Here is a 27,155-nt window from a genome sequence, read left to right as displayed (position 1 = left end):
GCTTATAAAATTCAAACTTTAACTGTAGGGGTTTAGTGTGGTTTTCCTGTTGGTAAGACAGCTTCCTCACCAGAATCATTCCTTTGGGGATCGGGGCCAAATGCATGTGTTACAGGGTTAAGAATAAGGGGCTGCTCACTCTTGGTGCAACACATGTATTTCTGCAGAAGCTGAAAAAGACAAAACAACACACTTTTATACTGTCAGTTAACTCCCTTAAGCAACATTATAAAACACATAGTGCAGCTTTAATGTGCTTAAACCTTCAGTGGCATATAATGCAAGACTCAGGATCACTCAACTGGACTGTTACATAAGTGCATTAATACAAACCTGGACTACTATAAATTGTACAATAATTGTGTTTAACTTGCAAAGCATAACATATTAATCCATTGAACTCGTTATTCATATTTATACATTCCACTTCAGTGTTTTAACATTTACTAAAGAAATACTTCAATATATCCTCTCAACCACTTAAAAAGCTAAACACATTTGCCGCGAGTTGACGGATTCTCTTGAGACTAGCGTAAAGCGATGCGAGATTAGCAGCTCAGCACGCCCTTACATGCCGCGACTCACAGACTTTCACAAACTGACCTCAAAGTTACACAAATCATCACAAAATATCGTTTGCTGGTAAACAAGTAAAGCGAAGCTTAAGGCTTTCATTTGTGATCGTAAGTACTGACCTGTGAAATAAAGATAAATGGTTAGAGCAATGAAGACAGGATCACCCGTATGTTTCTCCAGATTGCTTTTGAAGAGGAACAGGATATTGGTCCGCATTAGACAACCCAGAACAGACAACTGTGATACCAAAGGTTCCGCTTAATATTATGAATATTGATGAACAATTCTCTCAATATTTTAAGAGAGACCACGCTCTAAAAGCATTATCAAAATAAAGCTTGACCATTGACTCAGTCTTCATAAAACCACATGTGGTTGCCATTTTTGGGTGCACCACGCAATAACAAACATTTCAGCACTTAATCCGGTAAATACATATAATTTACAGACTACACGTAGCTTTAAACCAGATACAACATGTGAATAATGCTGACTGAGCCTTAGCTTAATAACAGAATTACAGAATAACAGCTACTATATTGTGTACGTGTGTACAGTTTATTCTAGTTCGATACTCCACCTCGCTACTTCATGCCACTCACACTTTTACTCCATGCCACTGGTCTTATAACTGTGTGTAATTCCAAGCACTTATATTTGTTATGTTGGTTCTTAATCAAGGTACCGCGATGTCCACGTACATACGTCCGCCACTTTGGTAGCACAGCTTTGCGACTTGCACATACACAAATCAATTTAGTCTTCTCCATTCGATCTGTAACATCTGTAACACAAGAATCATTACTACTGTTGTCTATGATTTGTGTGTTGTTTACAACCCGCTTACCTGTAAAAGACATAACAGTCATTTTTAGGACCGCATTCATTTGCATGTATTTTGTAGACTGACTTTTCTTCTTCGACTGGCATCAGCTACTGATGCTTAAGGCATTGAGTGCCCCCTCCTGGTGAGGCAGAGTATACTGACATAAATAATCCTTTTTTTTTACAACACACATTAGACAAAGCAGTAAATAGACTTTGACAGTCAATTCTTTAGTAGTTTTGGCCTTATTCATAACATCTGTTCAAAGTAACTTTGTCAGATGGCTTCTAAAGACGAACAGGATATTGGTCCGCATTGTCTACCATTTTTACACCCATCTTGCTATTTTTGCCTAACTGTTTGAATAAAATAAAGATTTTGAACAAATGTACTCACTCAAATCTGAAGTGAGATCATAGAAAATAAATAGTCTCAAAGACCAATATGAGCAGTCCACCAGGATCCTGAGTCCAATAACATTCTCCTTCAGAATTACCATGGCCCTCTTGGTTGCTTCTCTGATTAATGCTCTCCTTGTCTGGTCCATCAGTTTAAGTGTATGGCCATGTCTTAGGTTTGCAACTATGCCATACGCTTTGCATTTTTGGATGATGGATTGAACTCTGAGAGATGTTCAAAGTTTGGGATATGTTTTCATAACCTACTCCTGCTTTAAACTTCTCCACAACCAGTGGTGATCTGTCTGGTGTGTTCTTTAGTCTTCTTGATGCTGTTTGTTCACTAATATTCTCTAACAAACCTCTGAGGCCATCACAGAACAGCTGCATTTATACTGAGATTGAATTACACACAGGTGGACTCTATTTACTAATTTGGTGACTTCTGAAAGCAGTTGGTTACACTGGATTTTATTTAGGGATATGAGAGTAAAGGGGGCTGAATACATATACACACCACACTTTTCAGATTTTTCTTGGTAAAAAAAATTTCTTCTATAGACTTCAATGTATAAAGCCAGGGGAGTTGGGGTTTGATAAGATACTAAGATTTACACCAAGGTTATGGTCAGATGTTGGTCTAGGAGAAAACAAGTTCAGGTGCAGTCTCAGGGTTCCCGAGATAACAAGAAGCGTTGTGGGTTGTGCAAAGTGTCTGTTTCAGGACAAGGTTGCACCAAGGACGAAACCGGACAAGTACTGAGGGACCAATGGTGGGAGAGTTAAGTCTAAACCACAGCTTCTCCCCAACAGTTTTGGACCAATCAGATAGTAGCACCTTTTCATACAAATATTGTATACCGACAAGTTGAGGACAGTCTTTTCTGTTTATCCTAAACAGTGAAGATCCATGTGCACATGCTAATTTTGATACGTTAATGCATAATAAATTTCACACAGTGAAATATCCTTTTATTAGTCTTCTCTTTTCAAAATAAAACAACACGCCTCACAGTCGTCACAGCGAATCATCTGTTTCCACCTAACTCTATCCTCGGCATCCTCTACTCTCACACCAATTAACTTCGTGTCCTCTTTTAGCACATCCATATATCTCCTCTTTGGCCTTCCTCTTGACCTCTTGCCTGGCAGCTCCATCTCCAACATCCTTCTACCAATATAACCACTATCCCTCCTCTGCACATGTCCAAACCATCTCAATCTGGCCTCTCTGACCTTGTCCCCAAAACAGCCGACCTGAGCTGTCCCTCTGATGTGCTCATTCCTAATCCTGTCCATCCTGGTCCCTCCTAAAGAGAACCTCAACATCCTCATCTCTGCTACCTCCATCTCTGCCTCTTGTCTTTTCCTCACTGCTACAGTCTCTAACCCATACAGCATAGCTGCTCTCACTACTGTCTTGTACACCTTTCCTTTGATTCTTGCTGCCACTCTTCTGTCACACAACGCTCCTGGCACCTTTCTCCACCCACTCCAACCTCCCTGCACTCGCCTCTTCACCTCTTTCCTACACTCCCCATCACACTGCACCGTTGACCCCAAATATTTAAACTCCTGCACCTTCTTGACCTCAGCCCCCTGTAACCTCACTGTTCCACTTCCCTCCTTCTCGTTCATACACATGTATTCTGTCTTACCACGACTGACTTTCATTTTTCTTTCCAGAGCAGACCTCCACCTTTCCAGGTGTTCTCCACCAGCTCTCTGCTCTCACTACAGATCACAATATCATCCGCAAACATCATTGTCCACGGAGATTCCTGTCTGACCTCATCTGTCAACCTGTCCATCACCATAGCAGATGTGGAGATAGTATAATGGAGGTAATGTGGAGATAGTATAATGGAGGTAATTCTGACAAGAGAAAACAAAAAGAATATATAAACTGGACTCCATGAAACAAAATATGTTAGAACTTTGAACAGTAATTGTATACCTTGAGCACTGCTGGAAGGTAGGAAACCTTTTTTTAGTCCAGTACCACTTCAAAAAGACACATTTTGGAAAGCTCCACTATAAAGTGGCGGGATCACATAGCACCTGAAGAATAAAATTAATGTAAATATCATTATAGTTGTACTATAGAAGACAGAACAGATCAATAATAGTGTTGAATCTATTGAATTAACAGTATGAATAGATAAACACAATTAAAACTAAAAACATTTTTACAATGGAAAAAGTACTGATGAATGAAACCTGTAGGTAATACCATAAAAACAAAACAACTTTATAATAAGAATACCTGTCTCTGTTCTGAAGAAGCATGAAGTCCCAGTTAGTGTGAGGGTTTCCAGCATTGCAGCGCCAGAATGAAGGTCAGGATAAACTTAAGTGATCCAAGTGAGTAGGACCAGCAAGAAGTAGAACATTTCTCAAAATACTCCTTCCATCTTCTCTGCACACTCTCCTCACTTGTTAGCACCTTTCCATCTCTGTCTTTAATCGCCCTTATCTGTTGCTCATCCTACCCATCTCTATCTCTCTGTCTCGCTAATCTGTACAAGTCCTTCGCAAACATCATTGTCCAGGGAGATTCCTGTCTGACCTCATCTGTCAACCTGTCCATCACCATAGCAAACAAGAAGGGACTCAAAGCCGATCCTTGTAATCCTGTCTACTGTCTTCAGTCCTTTCTACGTCCCACGTCTTTTTAGCTAGCCTCTTCCTCTGAATGCTGTCCTGTACTTCCTCGTTCCACCACCACGTTTCCTTATCTTTCCTCCTTCCAGATGACACACCTAGCACCTTCGTACCTGTCTCCCTGATCACTTCTGCTGTAGTTTCCCAGTCATCTGGAAGTTCTTCCTGACCACCCAAAGCCTGTCTCAACTTCTGCCTGAATTCCTCACGACATTCTTTCCGTTGCAACTTCCATCACTTGGTCTGCTTTTCTGCCTTTCCTCTCCTCTTCTTCTTGACCACCAGAGTCATCCTACACACCACCATCTGATGCTGTCTGGCTACACTTTCTCCTACCACCACTTTGCAGTCACTAATCTCTCCCAGATTGCCTCGTCTACATAAAATGTAGTCTACCTGCGTACTCCTACCTCCACTCTTGTACCACTCCTCTGTTTGAGGTTGTGTGCTCTGCACAGTCATTCTGTCCATCTCATCCTTCAGCTATTTCAACAATGAACTTCAGCCATTTCTTCTCATCCTTCGGCTGTTTCAGCAATTGATTTCAAGCATTTTCAGGGCGATCCTTCTGCTGCTTCACATCCACACGCATTTTCGACAGGAAATGCATTTCTCTAGTTATTATTATTCCATACGTTTTTTGCCGCTTAACTAGTTCAGCATACTTTCAGCTCGAAAAACCATTCTGTTATCAAAATGTTCCGCTTTGTCAGGACATGCGGGCATCTATTCAGAATTTTCCTAAACGTCATACTATTCAGCTTTATTATGAAAATTTTGCCCCATTCAAATGAATGCGGAAATTCAACTTCAGCATACCTTTAGCTATTTCAACTATCAAAATGTTCAGCTCTTCAAGGACATTCATGCTTCTCTTCAAAGTTTTTTCAAACTTCATACTCTTGAAATATTTAGCTTTATTTTGAAAACTTTGCACCATTCAAATGAATGGGGAAATTTTTACTTCAGCATACTTTCAGCTATCAAAATGTTCAGCTCTTCAAGGACATTCATGCTACTTTTCAGGATTTTTGTAAACCTGATAACTTTGCAATATTTTGTTTTATTTTGAAAATCTTGTCCCATTGAAATGAATGGGGAAATTTTTACTTCTGCATACTTTCAGCTGTCAAAATGTTCATCTCTTCAAGGACATTCATGCTACTTTTCAGGATTTTTGTAAACCTGATAACTTTGCAATATTTTGTTTTATTTTGAAAATCTTGCTCCATTCAAATGAATGAGAAAATTCAACTTCTGCATACTTTCAGCTATCAAAATGTTCAGCTCTTTAAGGACATTCATGCTTCTATTCAGAATTTGTCTAAACTTCATACTTTTGAAATATTTAGCTTTATTCTGAAAATCTTGACACATTGAAATGAATGGAAGAAATTCTACTTCAACATACTTTCAGCTATTTCAGCTATCAAAATGTTCAGCTCTTCAAGGACATTCATGCTACTTTTCAGGATTTTTGTAAACCTGATAACTTTGCAATATTTTGTTTTATTTTGAAAATCTTGCTCCATTCAAATGAATGAGAAAATTCAACTTCTGCATACTTTCAGCTATCAAAATGTTCAGCTCTTCAAGGACATTCATGCTACTTTTCAGGATTTTTGTAAACCTGATAACTTTGCAATATTTTGTTTTATTTTGAAAATCTTGCTCCATTCAAATGAATGAGAAAATTCAACTTCTGCATACTTTCAGCTATCAAAATGTTCAGCTCTTTAAGGACATTCATGCTTCTATTCAGAATTTGTCTAAACTTCATACTTTTGAAATATTTAGCTTTATTCTGAAAATCTTGACACATTGAAATGAATGGAAGAAATTCTACTTCAACATACTTTCAGCTATTTCAGCTATCAAAATGTTCAGCTCTTCAAGGACATTCATGCTTCTCCAAAATTTTTCTAAACTTCCTACTCTTGAAATATTGTTTTATTTTGAAAATCTTGCTCCATTCAAATGAATGGGAAAATTCTTCTTCAGCACACTTTCAGCTATTTTAGGTGTCAAAATGTTCAGCTCTTCAAGGACATTTCAGCTTGAATTTATTACATCTCATTCTTCAGATTATTCAACAAAGAATTTCAGCCATTTCTTCTCATGTTTCAGCAATTAATCTCAGCATTTTCAGAACGATCTTTCAGCATTTTGACAGGAAATGCATTTCTCTATTTATTATTCTGCGATCTTTCGTCCTTTTTTTGGCACTTTATAAGTCAAGCATACTTTCAGCTATACAGGCCATTCAGGTATCTACCTATTCAGCTCTTCGAGGACATTCTTGCTTCTATATAACATTTATACTTTTTAATTTATTCAGCTTTTTGTTTACAATAGAAGTCAATGGGAGTTCAAAAGAGCTGAGTCAATGACACAGTGCTGGATTGCCATCTGGTGGTCCATAAAATGCAGCGCAATTGAGATATGGCACTTGACTCCTCTTTCTCCCTCTCTTTCTCTCTCTCCCCTCCCCCTCTCCAACTCCCCCCCTCTCTTTCTCATACACACACAGACACACCTACTTGTTTTAACTACTTTGTGGGCACCAATTGGAATATTTTCATATCCTAATAAGTTCAGCATGCTTTCAGCTAGTAAAGCCATTCAGGTATCAATTTGTTCAGCTCTTCAAGGATATTCCTACTTGTATTTATTGCATCTCATTCTTTAGATTATTCAAAGAACTTCAGGCATTTCTTCAACTATTTCAACAAAGAACATCAGCCATTTTCATCCTTCAGCTCTTTCAGCAATTGATTTCAGGCATTTTCGGGACGATATTTCAGCATATCAGCATCCACTTGCATTTTTGACAGGAAATGCATTTCTCGAGTTAAATTTGGATTTGTACTATGCAGGTCATCCTGTCACATAAAAAAAATTGTTATAAGTTTTTTTAGGAGACTGCATGGGGCAGGACTGTATACTATATAGTTAAAATCAATATTATGATAGATGTGGTTCCCAAACCAGAGGGCAGCCGGAATGACCTGGTAATCAACAATCAGTTTTTGGGCCAACATTTGTGAATGGCAGCATCCCCAAACTAATCAGAATCAACTTTACTGGCGAGGTGTGTTGAACACACAAGGAATTTGACTTCGGTCTAATCAATGTGTATGTACAATGTTCTTTCGTAAGCCAACGGGTAAAAGAAAACGAATGTGCATTCATATGAACACTTTCAGCATAGTAACAAAATAGGTAATTATCTGGCAAATCAATTACAACGCAAAAAGGAAAAAGCATTAATCCCATCCATACTCAATCCTAGAGGTGAAATTGTTTATAATCCACAAGATATTAACATATTCCAAACCTTTTACAGTAAACTTTACTCCCCCAATTACAACCCAAATTCATCAGAAGTAGACATTTTCTTAGTTTAGAACTGCCAACATTATCCAGAGAACAAGCTGACAGATTAGATGCTCCTCTCACCATCAATGAACTCCATAAAGCACTGATTTCAATGCCAATAACACCCGGACCTGATGGACTACTAGCTGAATTTTATAAACACTTTTGGCAAATTCTATCACCATAGAAATTAGACACCTCCACAATACCAACACACATGAACACAGCCATCATGACACTCTTATTAAAACCAAACAAAGACCCAAGCCACCCTTCTAGTTACCGTCCCTTATCACTTATTAATTCAGATTTACATTATGCAGATTTGGGTTTGGAGAGTCGTTCATCCATTGGATAAGAACACTGTACACATCATCTAGTGCAACAATAAGTACAAATGGGATCAGGTCACAGAGTTTCATGTTACAGTAGGGTATCAGACAAGGATGCCCACTCTCACCATCTCTGTTCTCCATTTTCATTGAACCTCTAGCAGCAGCTATATGACAGAACAATAGTCTATATGCAGATGATTTATTATTATATTTACAGGATCCCTATAATTCTCTACAGGAAAGTTTACATATTATTAACACATTTTCTAAGATTTCAAACTACACAATAAACTGGAATAAATCCACCATACTACCACTCTTTGAGGATGCCTGGGATTCTGCAGCTCAAGACTCCTTCCCCCAATTCTGCATAGGTAACATTAAATATCTTGGTATTAATATCTCTCCCAGGCTGTCAGAATTTTTTAATCTCATCTACACCCCCTGCTAAAATAGATAGATGATTTCAAACGCTGGTCCAATCTTCCTCTTGTTGGACTGAACCAGTCCTGCATGTTCTTTTATGAAGAATGCTCAAAGACAAATCTATCTTTTAAGACATTTATTACAATATTCAAGAAAAGCAATATAGAGCTCTGGGTTCCGTCTCTATCTGACGCCCTATCCACACACAGAAGTATGGTTCACAGCCTCTTTCAGAAAGCGGAACCGCGAGTCTCCTCTCCACAGAGAATTTATAATACAGTCATGCAAATGACGGTAGATCTGACGTCATCTGTGCTGTCCTTCATCCTCGTTCCTTGGTTGGTTTGTTGACCTCGTTCTGAGCCAGGCAGATTTTGATCTGTGAAATTCTAAGAACAACATCCTGACCTTTCAATGCCCTAAGCACATAGACAGTTTTAGAGAAAGCACCTCTTACTCACTTCTCTTCTACTCTTGTAACCAGGAGCGTTGCTATGCAACTTGGGCCTAGTTCCGGTTTGTGGTTTCCTGTCTATTTCTTACAGCCTTACACAGGTTCTGTTATTGTAAGCTCCAAGTCTCCTACACTCTTAAAGACAAGTGAAATGGTTAAAAAAAGTAAATTGTAAAGCATATGATACTAAAATTAACATGCAGATTATAATATTCATTATAGAAGGCCAAGCATTTCATATAATGTTGATAAATGTTGATAATCTAAAGCAAAAACAATAAGACCTTGCACCCACTCACATCCCTTGTTGCAGACAGGCCAGTCATCTCAGCCTGTATCTACGCAGTTCCTGTTGTTCTGAGTCTCTCTGCACCTACTCACACAGCATTTCATGTGCACAGGTTAAGTCTTTACAAAGGTCAAACAGATTAAACAATTATTTGAACAGTTTTGCAAATACCTAACATAGCCCTATATCATTTTATCAAGAATTTCTTTCTACACTCTCACTCATCGATTTGTCAAAATGAAAACTCTACCTCAAATCAACTATCTGTTTACAATGCTTCCCACAACACCCACAGATAAATGGTTGAAACCACTTGATTCTATAACTTCACAATTTTATTGGAAAAACAAGAAACCCATAATTTCTCTATCTACACTCCAAAAGAAGAAATCACTAGATGGCCTAGAAGCACCAAATTTCCAATATTACTACTTGGCAAATGAGCTACAGTATTTAGTCAAATGGATTCAGGACAGTTACAACAGTGCATGGATAGAATTAGAGAAAAATTACTGCAAAAATAACTCACTTGCTGTCTTTCCTTTTCTACCAAACTCTAATAAGAAAATGAACTACTGTAGGAACATCACACTCCTCTCAACTCTGACAGTCTGGTGGAAAGCAAACAAAATCAGTATATCATCCCTTGTACCATGTAGATGCACTCCAATTTGGCACAACCCTGATTTCCAACTGCATAATAACCCTATCTATTTCCCAGCATGGCAACACAAAGGAATCACTCACTTACATCACCTATTTGAAAATAACTAGTTCATATCATTTAATACACTGATCCAGAAGTACGGAGTTCAGAGAGAACAGTTCCTCCAGTACAATCAACTAAAATCCATAATTAAGTCAAAAACTAGTGTAACCAATAACCCACTACAACCTTCCAAATTAATTGAAGAAATTATGAAAATTACATCCCCCAAGAAAATAATATCCAAGCTATATAAACTCACATCAAATACAGACCCAACAATAACGATACCAAAACTCAAATGGGAAACAATTTAACTCTCTGCCTCAACTCCGACTTCTGGACAGAAATTTGCATTAACATCTTTTCTATGACCAGCTGTGTAAACTTACAACTTATACAATGCAAGACCATTTACAGGACCTGTATTAACCAGAGTAAAATGTTCAAAATGGATTTCACTGACACAGACATCTGCTCACAATGCACTCTAGATTGCACCGACAATTATTTTCATGCTACTTGGACCTGCCAACCAGTTCATTCCCTCTGGATAGCAGTGACAGAGAAACTCTCCACCATCTTGGGCTGTAGAATCCCTCCTTCTCCATCACTTTGCTTACTCGGTAATATCACAGATGTTGACCACCTACCAATCAAATACAAAATCCCAGTCCTCATTTCTCTATCAATTTGCCAAGAAAACAATCTTTCAAAACTGTAAATCAAAAAAATCACTACACATATACCACTGGACCAACCTTCTGACAGAATACATCACATTAAGGAAAATGGCATCCACTCATAAGAATAGCTTATCAACTTTTTATGACACATGGAACCTATTTTTAACACATTTCAACATGAACCAAATACCTGGGGCTGAGGCCACACACATTCCCACCAACCTCTAGAAATGTAATAAGCTGATTTCATTAGTAATACTGTTAGCATCATTAATCTTTGTAATTATTTATTTCCCCTTCTTTTCCCTTTCTTGCATTTCATAGACTGCATAAGTTGCAAATACCCACACTTCACACACTACAACCTTGTTTAACACTTTATATCCTTTTGTAATGTCATGTAACTGTTGTCTTGTCTCCCATGACCTCATAGTGCCTTATCATCCCAAAAGAGTTGTCAAAGTGCAGGTCTACTTGTGTTTCTTAGAGTCTACAGAAGTAGAATGGGAGGTACTGAAGGTGCTCACCGTGTCTCATCTGCTGGGACAAATTCACTTCATTGTTTCTTCAAAAAAGTGCCATTGCAAGCCAGGCACTAAATTAAAAATGGGCTGGCAAATCGGCCAGAACACAAACCGGTGTCTGTTTTGACTACTCTCCACCAAAGCGAGCAAAAGTGCAAAAGAGCTGTGGAGATTACCTGAAGCCGATGCTGCCTTCACTGAAGCTATTTCTAAAGCCCTGTAACCCCCCCAAAGTAGTGACAAATGTAATGTCAGAAGAGAAAACACCCACAGTGTCCATCATTGCACCACTGCACACGCAGCTGATTCCCAGCACTCAGGCCTAGGCAACAGACTCTGCAGTTATTTAAGACATCACAAATGCTGTGACAAGAGACCAGGGGAAATGATGATGTGTGTGTGATAAACGCTTTTTGTCCATGGTCTCTGCTTTGAATCCCTGGTTTAAAACACTGCTCTAGATGAGGAAGAGAAAGAGGAGACCTTTACTACAGTGATAGCAGACGCGGTCAGGAATCATCAGGTGAGCTTAGCAAATTTTTTGGATGTTGTGTATCATCTACTTGAATTTAAAGTTGATTACACAAATATCTATCCATATGGCTTAAAAATAGAAAAAGACTACAGTATATTAACCCTAACCCTATATCACATTAATAGATTTTTATGCCTTATTTTTGTACACAATATATGTATCACACAAATTATGTATTCTACTTTATTTGTATATTAAGTAAACATACTGTATATTGCAACACACTGGTCCAGGATACACCCTTTTCTATTGTTTTATTTATTTTAAACATCTTCCTAGTCTCAAATCCAGAAGACTTTACCTGACCAAGAACTGCTTGAATCTCCCTTCCCACTCTACAAAAAAAAAGACTTGGGAACTTTGGCGGTTCTTGTACCTTGATGATCTGTTTGGAGAGACCTTTATCAGCCTTTTAAATGTCAGGTCTCATGTACAGCGTGCCATGCCTGAGGATGAAGTCAAAAAGTGCAAGGAGAAAGTCCCACTGGCTCTTAGTGGAGATCCAATAAGCTGGTAGAAGAATGAATCTGCTTTCCTATTATTCTCCAACTTAGATAAAAAATGTCCTCTGCATCCCAGGAATAAGTGTAGCTGCAGAAATAGTGTTTTCTACAGCTGGTGATATAGTTACAACTCAGAAGAGTGCTCTTGTAGTAGTTAGGATCTGATACAAACTAAATGAATTCAGGCAAATCATCCCAGTTCAAATAATCATTTAATATTACAGTAATTCTGAACAGGTAATAAGTTATGAGACACTCCCGCAATCTGATAGTTAGGGAACAGAATCACTCCTCCTGCAATGGAATAGATAAAGTATTAAGAGTCAGTCAGTCATTGTTGGCCACAAGGTACAGTCAGTCAGAGTCCAGAGTCCCCCTGGTGGGGTCCACTCACGACTGCAGCACTATCAGTCCTTCTCTCTTACTAACCCACAGCTGTCCTAAATTTTATCTTCTCACAGTTACACAGCCTCCTATTGCTTGAGCCAGAGTCACAGTCCCACGCCAGCTCTACACCTCTTACAAGAATTGTCTAAGATGTCCAGTACATGAACTTCTAGGTCGCGTTGACCTACATTTCCTTTTTCCAAACATGAACAGAGCACACGAACATTTCACATAAGGCTGAAGCCATGTCCTCTCTGGATGTTGACCCATAAATTAAACAAGGAGGACACAAGCCAAGATATCCTTGCTTGAGCAAGAGAAGAGAAACAGATCAAGCTTACATAAACACTTAGCTCACCCTTACATAACTACTACAAGTAACGTCTATATATAAACTACACACTATTCTATTACATATTACCTGTGGACTGGTACCTTGTTTGTTTTTAACTATTGCACTCAAATTGAGCATGTTGATCAGCTACTGTTTCTGCACAAAAATTTGAGAACATATTAGCAAGTGTGAGTTAAAGGACAGTTTGGGTTATATGTGCATACATGCTGTTCATATATTCAATGATTAGTCACTAAAAGGCATAAAAAGAGCCAGTTGACTGTGACAAATGGAACATTGTACTTTGCATAAAGAGTCATTTTAACTTTAAAAGGTTTACTTTTGAGAAACATTTTATTTGCAACATTTTGTATTTTAGAAATGTATTCAGAATCATTAGTTTTATCTGCTTTATGTACTGTAGATACTGTATATATAGTGTATTGTGATCCATTTTGATATGTATTGTATCTTGGGGTCTGTAATGTGATGTGTATCATATTGGCAATACCCAGCCAATTCTAAGTTTTGTCAGCAGTAAGTGAAAGTGAAGAGAAACCATCCTAGTCATACCTATGTGTGTATATGTGTTCAGTGTCATGTTGTCCTCTGGAGATTTGAGGGAATCCTCCCAATTCCAAGACCCATGGCAGTGCCACTGAAGGACAAACTTCCCAAGACTGATGTCATTTAGTTTGAATTAGATACACTGTGAGGGAGACCTCCGGCAACCTCAGCAGAATATTAAAGATGCCCCGTAGAGGGGAAGAAATGGCCTTATATCTGCGCTGAAGCCCCACTGCTGCAGTGTTTTCCCTGGCTTTTCACCCAGCTCTGCATTAACCCCACGCACATGTAAACATAATGGAGTAAGTTACATTTTCCACAAGACTAAGAGAGCAAAGCACATAAGGAGTAGATACCTCTCTGTTGTGCAAGTGACCTACTTATGTAAGTGGAGGACAGAATTGCCTGGAATAAGAAGACATCTGCTTCTTTGCCACCAGCTCTCTTGTACTTTTCCATGTTCAGAACGTGATTGAGCATCATTACAGCCTGATTCTACCCATGCTGCCACAGTGTCCCCTGCTGGCAGACATACTCATCAACGCATTTAAACATGAAGCCTCGTATGATGACACACAACACTCTGAAGAGCAACAACACGTGTCTTATTTCCTCTGTGGCCATGCCTCCACCCATCCAGACCAGTACCCAGGCTTTAGTCCCCCAACATCATCAGTCTCCTGGTCCTCCACTAGGACCAGCATCATTTCCATACAGATTACCATCACCATGGCAACCGGCATGAAAGAGGTCATTACCCAGGTGTTATCAGTGACAAACAATGAAAGCCTGGTGCCAGGCCAAGTGCTCTTCATCAGAGGACAAGTGGCTTTCAGGGAGAACGCTGTGCGTGCTCGTTACACATGCACAAGTGTCAATCAGCCACTCTGTCAGCCGGGACATAGAGCCAGGAGCAAATGATCTGCTTTAGACTTCCTCTTATTGTTCACACTGAGTAAGCGACCTTCACTCATTGTCCAACACTTGGATTTGGACACTTGCCTTCATTACGCTTTCATCTTTTGTTGCCTAGCCAGCACTGACTGACATTTATAGATCTAGTATGTACAAAGAACTCCTGTTGAGGAGACAGCTTTGTCAAATGGCACAGCCAGATCACTTGAGCTAAGGGTGCCATCTTCTCCAAGCACCAAGAGTGCAGTATAGAATCTGCAGATGTATACTTAATGAGCAGAAGCTATCACTTTCTACCTGACAGTAGTGGCTACTCAAAACAGTAACTGATAATGTTGAGGATGTTTGAGTTTACTACTGAGAAAAAGTTGTAAACATTAGTGTTTTCCCTAAGTTTTTATGCGGCTTAGGTGTTAAAATTATTCGAGAAATTTTTATATTTATAAAATATTATGTATTGTGAGCTAACTAGCTTCCTTGGCTAATGCAATATAGCTACACTCCAAAAACTCATCTCTCAAAAATGTATTTCTTCAAAGAAGCTAAATTCTGCCAACAGAACAGGAAAATTTCAGTGGTGCAGTGGGTAGAGCAGCCGTATCCCAATTGGAAGGTTGAATGTTTGAATCTTGGTGCCTGCAGTCCACATGTCAAAGTGTTCTTGGGCAAGACAGTAAACCCCCTGTTAGCTTATTTTTGAGGGGGGTGACAGTGGTGCAGTGGTAGAGCCATCATCTCCCAACCAGAAGGTTGAAGGTTCGAGTCTCGGTGCCGGCAGTCCACGTGTCAAAGTGTCCTTGGGCAAGACACTAAACCCCCGCCCCCGATGGTTAGAGCCGTCGGTTGAGGTGGTACTGCAGATGGCTGCCATCGGTTCTGTACCGGAAACAAATTCCTTGTTTGTAACATACTTGGCCAATAAAGGTGATTATCCTTATCCTTTTTTAGAAACAAGTAAAAAAATAAATAAAAAATGTCCAGTCTCAAAAGCCCACAGCTGTGCAACTAGACTATATAGGATATAGCTAATGTAGCTATATATACAGTACCCAAATCAAATTACCTACATTCTGCCATGTCTGTTGTAACCATTCAGAAGATTTATTCCCCAACCACGTTATAGCCTGCTTCCTGTATTCTTTGTGGAGGTTAAACCTTAAAAAACAAAAAGCTGTCAAAGTTTTTATGCAATATGTAATGTAAAAGATAAACAGATCTTCATAACCATCCCACACAATGTGCTCCATTTCCATCACTGATGTGAGATTACCTGTGAAGATGCCTCACTCTGCTGGAGTTTTTGGAACTACAGAAAAGGATTCAGTTCAATATTCAGTGGTGTTACAGAGTGATGCCCCATTACCTCATAAAGAATCTTTGGCTAACAGTGGCCGGTGTGTTGACTATTTCTCCACTGGCTGAAGCAAGGTCACAAAACTGACAACAGCTAGTTTCATTTTGCCCTGTCATCATTTTAAGTCACGGAGTCAACGTTAGGTAGAGACGACTGTTATGACCCCGCCATTTGTGATGCTAACCAGAAACGGTGGTGCTCAGCAGAAGCTGTTACCCGAATCATTTCTACACTGAAACTGAGTATAGGCAGAGATCCTTTGGTAGGGATGTATTGATTATTCTGGGCCCTTGCACTCAGGGTCCCTCAACTCTGGAATGACCTGCCTGATGACATGAAGCAAACTAACTCGTCATCTTAGTTTAAATCTCTCCCAGACACATGCTTTAAAATGCATTCCCTTAGATCAGTTTTTTTTCTGTTTAGTAATTTTACTAGTTTAGTAAAACTAGTAATTATTTGTGTTTAGAAATGTTGTACCACTTGTAAGTAGTTCAAATTTTCTTTACCAAATTAATGTGAATAGTAAAGAACCTTGAAACTTTGCAATATTTTCATTATGAATTCGATGCTTTCTGTTTCTGTCTGATCAGGACCTGGACTCTGTGTGGCACTCCTGAGTACCTGGCCCCTGAAGTCATCCAAAGCAAAGGTCACGGCCGAGCAGTAGACTGGTGGGCTCTAGGCATCCTTATCTTTGAAATGCTGGCAGGGTATGCACTGTATTGTACAGTATACACTGCATTGCTCACAAGTAAACACTAGGGGGCACACTTCTCCACCACAGCAACTGAGGTAAAGCAGCACTAAACATTCTGTCCATTTGCTAGAGAACAGTGAGGTTTCATCTTGTTTGACTATTAGACACCAACAGTTTGTCTAAAATAAGGTGGTTATGTAGAGAGTGATAGGCTGGAATCTGCTGCTGTGCACTTTGTCACTGAAATGTTAGCCCTATCTAAAAGAAATGTTGCAGCAAGAATTTCTCATGTTCTAATCACACACACACACACACACACACTGGTGGAAAAAAAAACCCCTTTGAAGCCCAAGCAGTGAACACTTTAAGGTCTCCTCCACATGACTAGAGGGGGAGGGGGTCAATAACATGAATGCCTGTATTTTAGTGATACAATCTAACAGAATAGCCCTGCAAGTGAAGGTGAATGAGAGAGCACTGGAGGAGAGTCTGCATACCTGGAACAGAGGAGGTATTCTGTTAACCATACTGCTGTTAATGTCTCAGTGACAGAAATCTATTCATTGTGTGCTTATTGGAAACTAGAAATTAATCTGTGAATGAGAAAACTGGTAGATGAAGCGCAATGATGATTATCCCTTTAAAAAGCACCCCATCTTATTTTAAAGGTCTCCATCATTTTTTATAATTATTAACATCTGTGCCTTGTTGGCTAAGTTGAGGATGACTTCAATATTGTTTAAGACTTTGTATCAGGGGCACACCAAGTGTTATTCTGTATTAGGCGCTGTGTCTAAGCCTTTCTATGTTAGTGAAAACCCTGCAAAATCATGTTAGGGTTACAGGGCTACCTGCAACTTGTGCAACAGGTATGTACTAGGGATGTAACAATACCAAAAACTCATAGTATGATACTTCCATGATGAAAAGTCCACATACAATATTTGCCACAATATGAAAAAATGAAAAAAGATGAAAAATGCACTTTATTAAATAATAAATCAGTTTTTTATTAGGTTCCTTTTAACATATACTGTCCCTGGTGGCCTGCCATGCCTGTACTATTATCAGGGAAACACTGCAATTTAGATAGGATGCGGAAGGTGCTCTACTCCGCTATCGAACACATTGATTTCTGTGTTGTGCTGCCCTGAGCTGAGCACAGCGCAAGGTTGCGCACACCGTCCCTTTGCTGACATGTAGATAGATGCATCATGCATCCAAGTCCGCTACTCAAAAAACTAGTTATCTGCTAAACATCTCCTGGAAAGTTTTTTTTTGTTGTTGCCTAGCAACATGTGCGTGATTTGCACATGTTTGCCCTCCTCCCCGTGCTGTGCCCATCCCCCTTAGCGAGCACAGTGCATACCATGTCCTATTTGAAAGCCCTTTAACTGAGATGTTGGAGAGCAGATGATAGGTTATGGTTGCAGGAACCCTGTATTTGAAATGAATGACTGATGCGAGGGGGTTGACTTTAGGTCTAATTTAAGGGGGTTTTGGTACAACACCTCCATTGTATAAGACAAGTTTATAATTTGTAAATACTTTTCATAAGAAGCACCTTTTAATTGATGCTTATTTACATTAAGCTAAGTTACCTTTTATTGTACCATTACCTGGCCATTCTGACCCAAAGCTCTGGATGCTAAGATAGGTTAGCTTATCCAAAGCACAGTCAATTCAATCAGACTGTGACTTGGATGAAAAATATGTCAAAGCAGTCAGTACTAACTCCTCCAAATATTAGTAACTCGTAAATGATGCATAAAAAGTTCTATCCATATAATAACAGATTCTGTGAACTGAAAAAACTTAGAAAAAATCAACTGGACTAGACTTCTAGGTCGAAGAGATTTCACCTCTCATCCAAGAGGCTTCATCAGTTCTGACTGACTGGTGTTGAGCCGGAGATATTTATCCCCCTGGTGTTTCAGTCCTTTGAAGGCCAGCAATGTCCCTTAACGACTGAGTCGTTATAGCCAAGTATCGGTGAGAGTCGTTACTTGTCTTTGAATCCTCCCCTGTCGACCAATGCCTATTGTCCTGGTGGGCATGTTTGGGCAGAGATCTCAAAACAGGATTGTAGATGGAAGACAAGTTGTGTCTTAGTCCACCACCCCTATTAAGTGAGGGGTGATCTATTTTTACAAAAATAGCTTCCTTAACTCCTCTCTCAAACCAGCGATGTTCTCTGGAGTGGATCTGGACTTCACTCTCCTCAAAAGAATGTCTTTTGTCCTTCAGGTGAAGGTGGACTGCTGACTCTGGTCCACTGGAGTTGGCCCTCCTGTGTTGGGCTATGCGTTTGTGAAGCGGCTGCTTAGTTTCACCAGTGTACAAGTCGTTACACTCCTGACTACACTTAATTGCATACTTTTTTTGTTTCTCCCTGTTGGTGTTGGGCCTCTTCCTTGCTTTGGTGAAGGCCCACTTAGGGTATCCACAAGCCCTAAGGGGGTTCTGGATGTGTAATTTCTCCTTCTTGGTCCCTTCTGCAGTTGTGGGCACTTCCTCTGCCCTGTGATTTAAAGTTCTGATGACTCCCAGTTTGTGTTGAAGTGGATTTTGTGAGTCAAAAAGCAGGTATTGGTCCGTGTGTGTGGGTTTCCGATATACTTCTACCTTCAGGCTTCTGTCCCCTCCCAAGTGGACTGCACAATCCAGAAAGGCCAGACAGTCATCTCTGGCATCCTCACGAGTGAACCTGATGTTGTCATCCACAGAGTTGATATGCTTGGTTAAAGCCTCTATCTCCTGGGTCCAGATTTTAATCCATGTGTCATCCACGTATCAGAACCAGTTGCCGGGAGCAGTACCAGTGAAGGAAGACAGGGCTTTCTCCTCAATTTCTTCCATGTACAGGTTGGCAACTATAGGAGACACAGGGGAGCCCATCACACAGCCGTGTTTCTGCCTATAGAAGTGCCCCCTAAACTGGAAGTAGGTAGTGTTTAAACAGAGTTCCAGCAGAGTATACATGGTCTGGGGTGAGGTTAGTCCTGTTGTTTAGTGTGTCATTCTTCAGCAGTCTTTTCTTCACCGCCCTGACAGCCTCTGTGGTGGGGATGCAAGTGAACAAGGATGTGACATCATATGAGACCATGGTCTCGTCCTGCTCCAGCTGCAGTTGTTGGACTTTCCTTGCGGAGTCTTGGGAGTTAATTATGTGGTTTTCTGTGTTTCCCACCAAAGGAGCCAGAATGGTATGTTGTAAGTCACAGAGTTGATGCTGCTGACAATGGGTCTGAGTGGGGCTCCTTTCTTGTGCATTTTGGGTAGGCCATAAATGCAAGGGATGGTCTCCCCGGGGTATAGTCTGTAGTACAGTCGCCGGTCAATAACTCCCTCCTTTTCCAACTTCTGTAAACGGCCTATAACCTTCATCTTGTAGCCACTGGTGGGGTCCCTCTTCAGTGCTTCATAGTTGGTGGTGTCACTGAGGAGGTCGGAAACTCTGGTCTGATAGTCAGCTGAGTTTAGGACTACTGTACACCTGCCTTTGCCTGCTGAAAGTATTGTGATTGTTTCATCCTCCTATAGTGTAGCTAAAGCCCTCCTTTCCTTGGGGGTAAGGTTCGAGGGTGGGAGTTTGGCACTGGCCAAAGCGGCTGTGACCTTCGACCTTCATCCGCAGTTCTTCCGCTTCTGTCTCGGCCAGCTTGTTGTTCCTAATGGCTGTCTCTGTGGCTGTGATGAAGTCTACCACAGGGATTTGTTTGGGTGTGACCACAAAATTCAATCCCTTGGCTAATACCTCTTTTTCTGTGTCCGTGAGTAATTTGTGGGTAATGACCTGTCCAGGCCAGAGTGAAGAACAGGAGAGTTGGGAAAGCATTCAGTGGATTGAAGCACCAGAAGGCCTGTGGGTGGTAGAAACACACACAATAGCAGCAAAATAGGTATAAACAGTCCTTGTTTACAGCAGAAAATTATAATACCTCCTCATTCTAAATGTTGACCTTACCACATGGTCACTAATTATTTTACACACACTAATAAAGTTATTTTACACACACCCGTATAACACTGATACGGATGTGTGTGTGTGTGTGTGTGTGTGTGTGTGTGTGTGTGTGTGTGTAAGTGTAAGTGTAAGTGTTTTACCTGCTTTACCTGTTCCTTGCATCACATTGCTTTTGCAGAGTACAAATAGAGTTTGCACACTGTGACACTGTATGTACAGCTTTAGAGGGACAGGAGATGGAGACGAAATTTATTTCTCCCCACAGGTACCCGCCGTTCTTTGATGACAATCCATTTGGAATCTACCAGAAGATCCTGGCCGGAAAACTGGAATTTCCACGGCATCTAGATTTCTATGTCAAGTAAGCTTGGACACCCTGCTGTGATGAAACAGCAGGAACAAAATCTGTATCTGTATATTTTGGCATAGATTAAAGGTAGGGTTGATGATTTTGAAAGTAGACAACAAAAGAAATCCAATCCTAGTTTGTTGATGGTCGAGAAAGACGAACAGGTAAAGAGGAGAAGTTTGATAGAAAAAAGAAGTTTGATAGAAAAAGGATGATTGTAATTATAAAATAGCAATACATCATATTAGTTTTAGATGAAATTCTGTTTTTGTTAGAAGTATTTAGATCCATTAGTTAAGAAAGTATCAAAAGTAAAAGTACTCATAGTGTAGGAAAATTATCCAAGGAGTATTGTCCAATTATTTATTATTATTATTCCGTAAGTTTTTTGCCCCATTAAAATGAATGAGAAAATTTTTATTTCTGCATGCTTTCAGCTATTAAAATGTTCAGCGCTTCAAGGACATTCATACTTCTCTTCAGCAGTTTTTTAACCTTCGTACTTTTGAAATATTTAGTTTTATTTTGAAAACCTTGCCCCATTCAAATGAATGGGGAAATTCAACTGCAGCATAATTTCAGCTATCAAAATGTTCAGCTCTTCAAGGACATTCATGCGTTTCTTCATAAGTTTTCTAAACTTCATACTTTTGAAATATTTAGCTTTATTTTGAAAATCTTAATTTTTACTTCTGCATACTTTAAGCTATTTCAGCTATCAAAATGTTCAGCTCTTCAAGAGCATTCATACTTCTGTTCAGAGATTTTCTAAACTTTATACTTTTGAAATATTTAGCTTTATTTTGAAAATCTTGCTCCATTCAAATGAATAGGAAAAATTCAACTTCTACATACTTTCAGCTATCAAAATGTTCAGCTCTTCAGGGACATTCATGGTTCTATTCAGAAGTTTTCTAAACTTCATACTTTTGAAATATTTAGCTTTATTTTGAAAATCTTGCCCCATTCAAATGAATGGTAAAATTCAACTTCAGCATAATTTCAGCTATCAAAATGTTCAGCTTTTCAAGGACATTCTTGCTTCTCTTCAGAAGTTTTCTAAACTTCATACTTTTGAAATATTTAGCGTTATTTTGAAAGTTTTGCCCCATTCAAATAAATGGGGGAAATTCTTCTTCAGCATACTTTCAGCTATCAAAATGTTCAGCTCCTCAAGGACATTCATGCTTCTATTCACAATTTTTCTAAACTTCATACTTTTAAAATATTTAGCTTTATTTTGAAAATCTTGCTCCATTCAAATGAATAGGAAAATTCTACTTCAGCATACTTTCAGGTAGTTATCCCTTTCAGGTGTCAAAATGTTCAGCATTTTCAGGGCGATTTTTCAGCTCATCGGCATCCACACACATTTTCGACAGGAAATGCATTATTCTAGTTATTATTCTGGGATCTTCCGTCCGTTTTTTGGGACTTTATAAGTCCAGCATACTTTCAGCTATACAGGCCATTCAGGTATCTGCCTGTTCCTTGTGAGAGAGAGCAGGAGAACACTTCAGGATTTACTAAAACAGTTGTAGATCCACTGGTTGTTGTTTTTTTTTTCCCTTTCCCCTAGAGACCTCATCAAGAAATTTCTGGTCATTGACCGAGCCAGACGGCTAGGCAACATGAAGGTGAGTTGGTTAGACTTCTTGTCTCTGTGAGTCACATGGCTGCTCCCAGTAGTTCTTCCTTCAATAGATAGTCAGCAAACGTCAGCAGTTTGAGATCAGGACAGGAAAAGGTTCACACCCTGATGGACTGAAGGTCATTATTCTTCCGTTTAGTCATAAATGAAGAGATTTTACAGGCCTGTTAAGGTTGGACATCAGTTTGTGAGTACTGGTATTTGTAATGTGTCTAATTTGTAATTTAAATATTGTGTCTGGGTAGGGTATCATTTGAGAAAGATCAATATTGGTGCTTTTTTTTTTTAATGCTCTAAAATATACCCACTTGCCAGTTTATTAGGTACATCTAGCTTTAACTAATACAGTAGCTTATTTAAATCAATGAGGTTTGGGTATATATAAAAACATAACAAAATAAAACACTTGAACTTCAGTTTGGGAAGAGTAGTTTATCAAAATAATTCTAACTCAAGATCTACTTCGGAGGTTTTTCCTGAGCTTTCAAATACAATGAGACCAAAGCTTCAAATAGGTCACATGATAAGATAACTTTGTGGCAACTGAGTAAATTCTAGCTAGTGGAGGTATGATACTGTGTTGATTTTGTCAACGAAAACTATTCTTTGACAACCTGTTTTTCAGGGTGAAAACAAAATTAAATAAAAAGTAATGTTTGATATCAAGAACTCTGATGAACTGTTTTACTTTTTTTTTTTGTCAACAATTAAAAAGTACATGATAATGTGAAAGACAGATGAATAGACGGGAAGTAACTTAATCATCTGTGGAATCAAACTGTAGCTCCTGTCCAGTGAGTCTCCTTCAGCAAAGTGAGAATTTTTGTCTGGAGTGAATCAATCTCCCTGACACCCTCATATCGAGTGTGCCCCTGATTTAAATGGGGCTTCTGTTAGACCTCCCCAGAAGCTTCAGTACAGAATCTTAAAAAGATGACGCTCTGAAATGTGGAAGGGAAACATTTTGACTAATTTCCTTGTCAGCAGTCTGATGAGACATTTTTTTCTAGTGATCTATAGGAATAATTACAGAATGGAAAATAATATATAGTATAGGTAATTTTTAAACTAGCAGCCTGACACTTCATCACCAAACAATGGGAGCTGTGTAGATTCCCATTCAAACTGCATCGAAGGGTTTCAATTGGCAGAAGTAGGAGGAGCAGGGAACTGAGAGCTGCTCTCAGTAAAACAAATACTCCTCTAAGCCCAGTGATTAACTCCACATAATCCTAGACAAGATCATTTTGATTTGAGGCCTGACCATTTTCCTCTGCAGAGCTATCGCCTCGCTTATTAACACAATATTGATGTTACTGTGTACTCACAGGCTGTCCTTTCTCTCCTGATGTATTGAGATTAAGCAGTGCCACCAGCAGAATGACAGTTATATTATAATCATCTGATAAACTGAAACCTTATTTTCTGAATGTATTAATTCAATTTCCATTTAAATTACATATTAACATTTAATCAGACTGTACCCAACTAAGGATTTTGTCAGCCTATAAATATATATACTGTGTGTGTGTGTGTGTGTGTGTGTGTGTGTATATATACACACGATTTTCAGTGATGATTTTGACCACATTAACATCAGTATTTAAATGTAAAAGAGTGACAGGAACTTATTTGAGCATTTAAAAATCAATAAAAGACAGCTGCATATAATACAAGATTTAAATTGTGGCCTATTTAAATTGGCGGTATATAATGTCATGCTGCCATGTGCATTTGTCAGAGTAACGAGCAGGCAACACACTTGGATTTCCATTGAAGTGATGCTCCTATAGGCAAGTTTTTTCTTATGAGACATTGTTATAGCCTATTTACCAACATGTTTCTTCCATGTTTTTCTGTTTCAGAATGGAGCAGATGACGTAAAGAAGCACCGCTGGTTTAAGACAGTTGACTGGGAGGCAGTTCCTCTGAGGAAACTGAAGGTGAGAGCTGCTTATTTTAGTCTCTACATTTTATTTTGAAACATAGAGACCAATTTAAGATGAACTCAGTAGTTCTGATTTCAATTAAGACCTAAGATTCTTGTAATGATTGTTTTACATTCAAAACTAAATATTCTGGTGCTGGTCACCATGTCTGTGCAACTTGCCAGGTGGTTTTTGTTTAGAGTTTTAATTTGAGTTTGTAAATCCTAATTTGATTCTATAACTATTAGTTAATTGTAGCTATTAATTCAGATTAATATCATAAGCATTAAATAATGACTGAATTATGTGACAGTTTTTTCTTCTTGTTCCTTTATTATATTTGAACTTCTTTGTGCAGAGTGATGTATGAAAAATCTGCTTAACACCAACTCTACACTTAACCCTGAACTGTGACTGATGAGTTTTCAGTTCTAGAACTGTTCTGATCAGAGTTAATTGAATTAACTCTGAGGTGATTCGCTCGAAGAAAAGCTTATGTATGATGACTTTAAAAAGCCATCATCAGTGGAGCGCCGATCTACAATTCACCACAGCAACTGGGAAATAAGGAGCAGAGCCACCATTTTAATCCAGTGAAGTATAAATGATGTGAAGAAAAGATCAGTAAGTTAACATGTGACATTTTATTCAATGTAACAGACTTAATGGATAGTGAAGGGCTGGAATCCTACTGTTTGTTTTGGGCCTGAAAGTTGAACGTTATTCTGGTTTTTCCAAGGTGGCTCCGCTGTTCATGGTTTGCCATCAGCCTCTCCGGTGTATGTTGCTGTTTTCACTGTTTATGCTGTCTCTGTCCACTGTCATTCCGAATGCATTCACTCTACTAATGTACGATTGTGCTGCCCTTCTTAATATTTGTTTGTTTGTGGAAAAGTGTCCCAGTGTAACAGGCTGGGATAACTCACTGTCCCACCATTACTGGTGAAGATACTGGCATATCTTCGGTGTTCTTACTTCGTCTGCTCACAAAGGGAGCGTACCAGAAAACGAGGAAAGAGGAGCGGGGTGGCTCTCCACCTAAAGGCTATCTGGCACTCTGCTTCTGCGGATGCCTCTGACCGTTGCCGTGGACTCGACTGGTTTTGTTGTCATCCTAGTATGACTCGCTGGCCTGGCCTCTTTTGTGGTTGGCCTCGGCCCATAGGCCTGAATTTTTCGGCCCCTCATCCATATCACCAAGAAGAGGCGTAAATTGGTCTAATCTCCGACTGTGGAGATGTGTTTCTCAGCCACCGAACCTTGTTTTATTGATTCAGATGGGTTTGATTAACGTTAGATCATTGGCTAACAAGACATTCATTCCGAATGACTTTTTTATATGGTGGAAATTGGATTTCATGTTGCTGACTGAGACTTGGTTAAAGGAAGGTGCGCATTGTGCATTTTCTGAGCTTCTTCCACCTGGTTGTTCCTTCCTCAGCTCCCCCGTACATTTTAAATGTTGGCAGCTGAAAGTGGACACTTATTCAAGTTTTGAACTACAGCTGTTCATGATAGAACTCTCTCAACCACTGCTGTGTGCAGTGGTTTATCGTCCTCCTAAATTTAATAAGGACTTTATTCAAGAGGTCTCTGATCTCCTGGGTTTTATCTTGCCTTGCTTGTTTGATAGGCTTTTAATCCTTGGTGATTTTAGCATTCATATATATTGCCCAACTGACCCTTTTTCTAAAGACTTTTTAACTATTACTGACTCTTAACCTCACTCAGTCGGTGCATAGCCCTACACATGAGCTTGGACATACACTGAACCTTGTGATCTCCCATGGGCTGCCTGTTTTTATTACCGAAGTATGCAACTTGATTCTCCGATCATTTCCCTGTGTTATTCAAAGTTAATGTGCCGCCACTGTTTGACAAACCTTCTGTTCCTGCTGGTACCAGATGTACAATCACCTCATCAACAACAGGAGAATTTTCTACTTGCTTTAAAAATTCCGGTCTGTATCTGATGGGGGATGTGTCCTCCTACATAGATCCTGAGGAAGTATTAAGTCTTAACCTCCACCAGTCAGGATATATCAGAATCAGAATCTGCTTTATTGGCCAGGTGTGTCGGACACACGAGAAATTTTTGACTCTGGTACATTGGCTCTCAATGTGTATATACTTATCTTGGATATATACTGTATTCCACTGCTCCCCTCCAATGTAGACCGGCTAAGCCAAATGTGGAACCTTAACTTGCGAACATAGACGATGTCATAAAGCTGAACGTAAATGGAAGGAGGATAAACTTTGTTCCTGATTCTCTCCAGTGCTGCTTTGCCCTGTTTTTAGGTGCCTTTGTTTTGCTTATTTGTGCTGTGTAAAATGTAACATTCTGATGACGCTACTTTTATCATCCTTGTGCGTATTGGTCCTAATGCTTTGTTGCCTTTATGTAACTTTTTATTTTAAGACTAAGTGTTCTTTGCTACTACGTACTTACGTACGCATGCACTGCGCGGAGTGGCAGCAAGTTACAGCAGCTGTGTCCTCGTTGTGTTCTTTGATTTGATTTGATTTATTCTTTCAAGCATGTAAAGACAGTTGATATGACAACACACATAATCCAATATCAATTTGCTTATACCTAGTACATGCTTGAATGGAGTAGGAAGAAGTCAGACTTATCCAGTCCTACCCCATGACATCATCTTACCATCATTGGTTTGCAAGCAGTAAATGATTCACTTCTAC

General features: G+C 39.3%; 1 protein-coding gene across 2 annotated transcripts in view; it reads left to right on the top strand.

Moving 5' to 3' along the window:
- The window catches only part of prkx (protein kinase X-linked), a 74,067-nt gene that overhangs the window by 41,528 nt on the left and 5,384 nt on the right, over window positions 1–27,155 (top strand). For both annotated transcript variants that reach the window (XM_020586607.1, XM_020586606.1), the window contains exons 5-8: window positions 16,451–16,570; window positions 20,790–20,885; window positions 22,453–22,510; window positions 24,390–24,467. In XM_020586607.1, the coding sequence (XP_020442263.1) occupies window positions 16,451–16,570; window positions 20,790–20,885; window positions 22,453–22,510; window positions 24,390–24,467 (352 nt within the window). The remainder of the gene's footprint in view (window positions 1–16,450; window positions 16,571–20,789; window positions 20,886–22,452; window positions 22,511–24,389; window positions 24,468–27,155) is intronic.

Source organism: Monopterus albus, unplaced genomic scaffold (assembly GCF_001952655.1).
Source record: "Monopterus albus unplaced genomic scaffold, M_albus_1.0 scaffold416.1, whole genome shotgun sequence".
NCBI lineage: Eukaryota > Metazoa > Chordata > Actinopteri > Synbranchiformes > Synbranchidae > Monopterus > Monopterus albus.
Note: the sequence above shows the minus strand (reverse complement) of the source record. Positions and strands in the feature narration are given on the sequence as shown.